General features: G+C 31.0%; 1 protein-coding gene across 2 annotated transcripts in view; it reads left to right on the forward strand.

Moving 5' to 3' along the window:
• The first annotated feature begins 207 nt into the window (after positions 1–207).
• LOC106469612 (secretory carrier-associated membrane protein 1-like) overlaps positions 208–2336 on the forward strand; it is a 35915-nt gene continuing 33786 nt past the window's right edge. Inside the window, exon 1 of one of the 2 annotated variants that reach the window (XM_022398190.1) lies at positions 208–1022. In XM_022398190.1, coding sequence (XP_022253898.1) covers positions 993–1022 — 30 coding nt within the window. In that variant the 5' untranslated portion in view covers positions 208–992. The remainder of the gene's footprint in view (positions 1023–2336) is intronic. The other variant, XM_022398189.1, reaches the window with a different exon arrangement.

Genomic DNA, 2336 nt, shown 5'->3' on the forward strand with positions numbered 1-2336 from the left:
TCTACGTGTGTAGTTTGCTTTGATTAGAATTTGATATAAAGTTGGATATTATTAAATTTACTGCAATGGGCAGTGTGTAATTTTTCCCATTTTATAAAATGTTTCCAAACAGTGAAATCGAGTGGAAAGCAAAAGGAAAATATTTTATAAAATTATTCTTGCCAACACATCATTGCTAAAAGTATTGCGTTTGTGCATGTCTTTATCCCTTTTGATTGTTATAAATTGTGTAATTCGTAATTTGTAACTCCCTTTGTGACGCCATATTTAGAACTATTATTAATTTCTAAAGAACCCATCTTGAACGAAAGTTCTTACAGCAGATAAAGAACTAAAGCATTTATCTAGTTATTTTGAAATAATTTATTCTTAAATATTTCACGTGTTCTATACTTATAAACTTTTGATTCTATATATACTCTTGGTATGAGATCACAAGAACGTGGGTCAGGTGATTATGAGGTATTAGAATGACATTTAGCAAACTCAATTGTTTTACAGTTGTTCAGTGGTACTGTTAGTGTTAAGACGCATGAAGTGGAATATACGAAACAATTACTACTTCACGTTTGTTTTAAAATTCAATTTCCGAAACTTATCTCTGAAATTGAGTAACAGGTGTAGTTTTACAGTTACTACGTAGTGTAAACCAGCTATTGAATTTCCCAAATTTGGAAGTCATAACTAGTATAAACAGTGCACCTAGTAGCTTGGCGTTCTAAAAGTAAATAGTTAACAATAACATCTCTAGAATTAGAGCAGAGAGGTTAGGCCTACGGAAACTGAAAATTTACAAAACTAGACCAGTGTTTCAAGTTTCAACATCAAACTGAAGAAAAGCTTAACTACAAAAATTACTTGGCCTAGCAGTGTAAAAAAATTGCAGAACATCTAACCACTATATAGTGGTTCTCCAATTATTAAAATTAAATTACTCCACCTTTAGAATTAGAACTAGAACTTAGATTAGGAGCAACTAGAAAGATTGAATTATGTCTGGGGAAGAGACTAATCCTTTTGCGGTAAGTAGGCTAATATAATAACTTGAATTAAAAAGTATTTAAAATTAATTTGGTAATGAATGTAACATAATAATGTTAATATTAATAATAAAAATAAGGTAATAATTTACTAATATTCAGGGATTCAACCAATATGGTAAAACTAAAAGTCATCACTCACCTACAACTACAAAGTTATTAAAACCAACTGAAGATAAGCGTTTCTTTAAAGGCTGAACAGGTTTTAAATAGAGAACATTTTTCTTGAAATTTGATAACTTGCCAAGTCATACTACAACCTAGACAAACTAAGGAGCAACTTAAGTTCTATTCTTACCTGAAAAGGAACACTACTGTTTACTGCTGAAAAAGAAACAATTTCCTAAACATATCAGTAGCAAATATCCCTACCCTTTCTGTTCAAATACTAATTACTATTCTCAATTTTGTACTCCAGAACTTTAAACCTGCTATACCAGTTACAATAACATATGGACAACAGGTAGTTCTAAATATGACTTCATGGATAGCTACAAATACAAAATTACATAATTTATAATAAGTATAATAAACGAAAACATACAAACTTAATATTTTTGGCAATAATTTTTTTTTCCATTCTATTTCACAGTTTGAAAATATTTTTTGTAAATTAGAAAAAAATCCAACCTTGAGAAAAGTAAAAATGTATATTCACCTTTTGTTTTTAAGGAAAATCTTGATTCCTCTTATAAGTGTGCAAGGTACTGGAATCTGCTGTACTATCAGTGGCACCTCATTTCATGAGCCATTTTCATAAAAAAGAAATATGTTTAAACTGAAACTTGTCTTTTATGTTTCAAATATTAAACTTGTAGCATCTTATTCTGTTATTTTCAGAATACAACACAAAGAAATTGGAGGTTTTTTATCATATTAACTTCCCAGACAATCTTAACACATGAGGGAAAACAAGAGTCACCTTGGTCTATATTGGCTGTCCTATTCATTTCGTTAAGAACTCGTTTGCTTATATCCTGCCTTGACTCTCCAACTACTCATCGAGCCCTCTCTTGAACTTTCCCAATCCATTTTTCCTACCATCTGAAAGCAATCTAGTCCAAAGGCTGACCGACCTGTTTGAAAAATAAAATTGCATAATTAACAGATGACCTCTACCCTCCCAACTTCGATAACATCACTTCTTACCCTTCTTTTCTAAAAACAAAAATTAAGAAGTCTTAACCTGTTCCAATAAGGTAACCCTCTGATCCCTGGAATCATTCTAGTATCAATAAGATAACCCTTCAATCCCTGGAATTATCCTTGTACCAATAAGGTAACCCTTCAATCCCT

The sequence above is a fragment of the Limulus polyphemus genome, unplaced genomic scaffold (genome assembly GCF_000517525.1).
Source record: "Limulus polyphemus unplaced genomic scaffold, Limulus_polyphemus-2.1.2 Scaffold3571, whole genome shotgun sequence".
Taxonomy (NCBI): domain Eukaryota; kingdom Metazoa; phylum Arthropoda; class Merostomata; order Xiphosura; family Limulidae; genus Limulus; species Limulus polyphemus.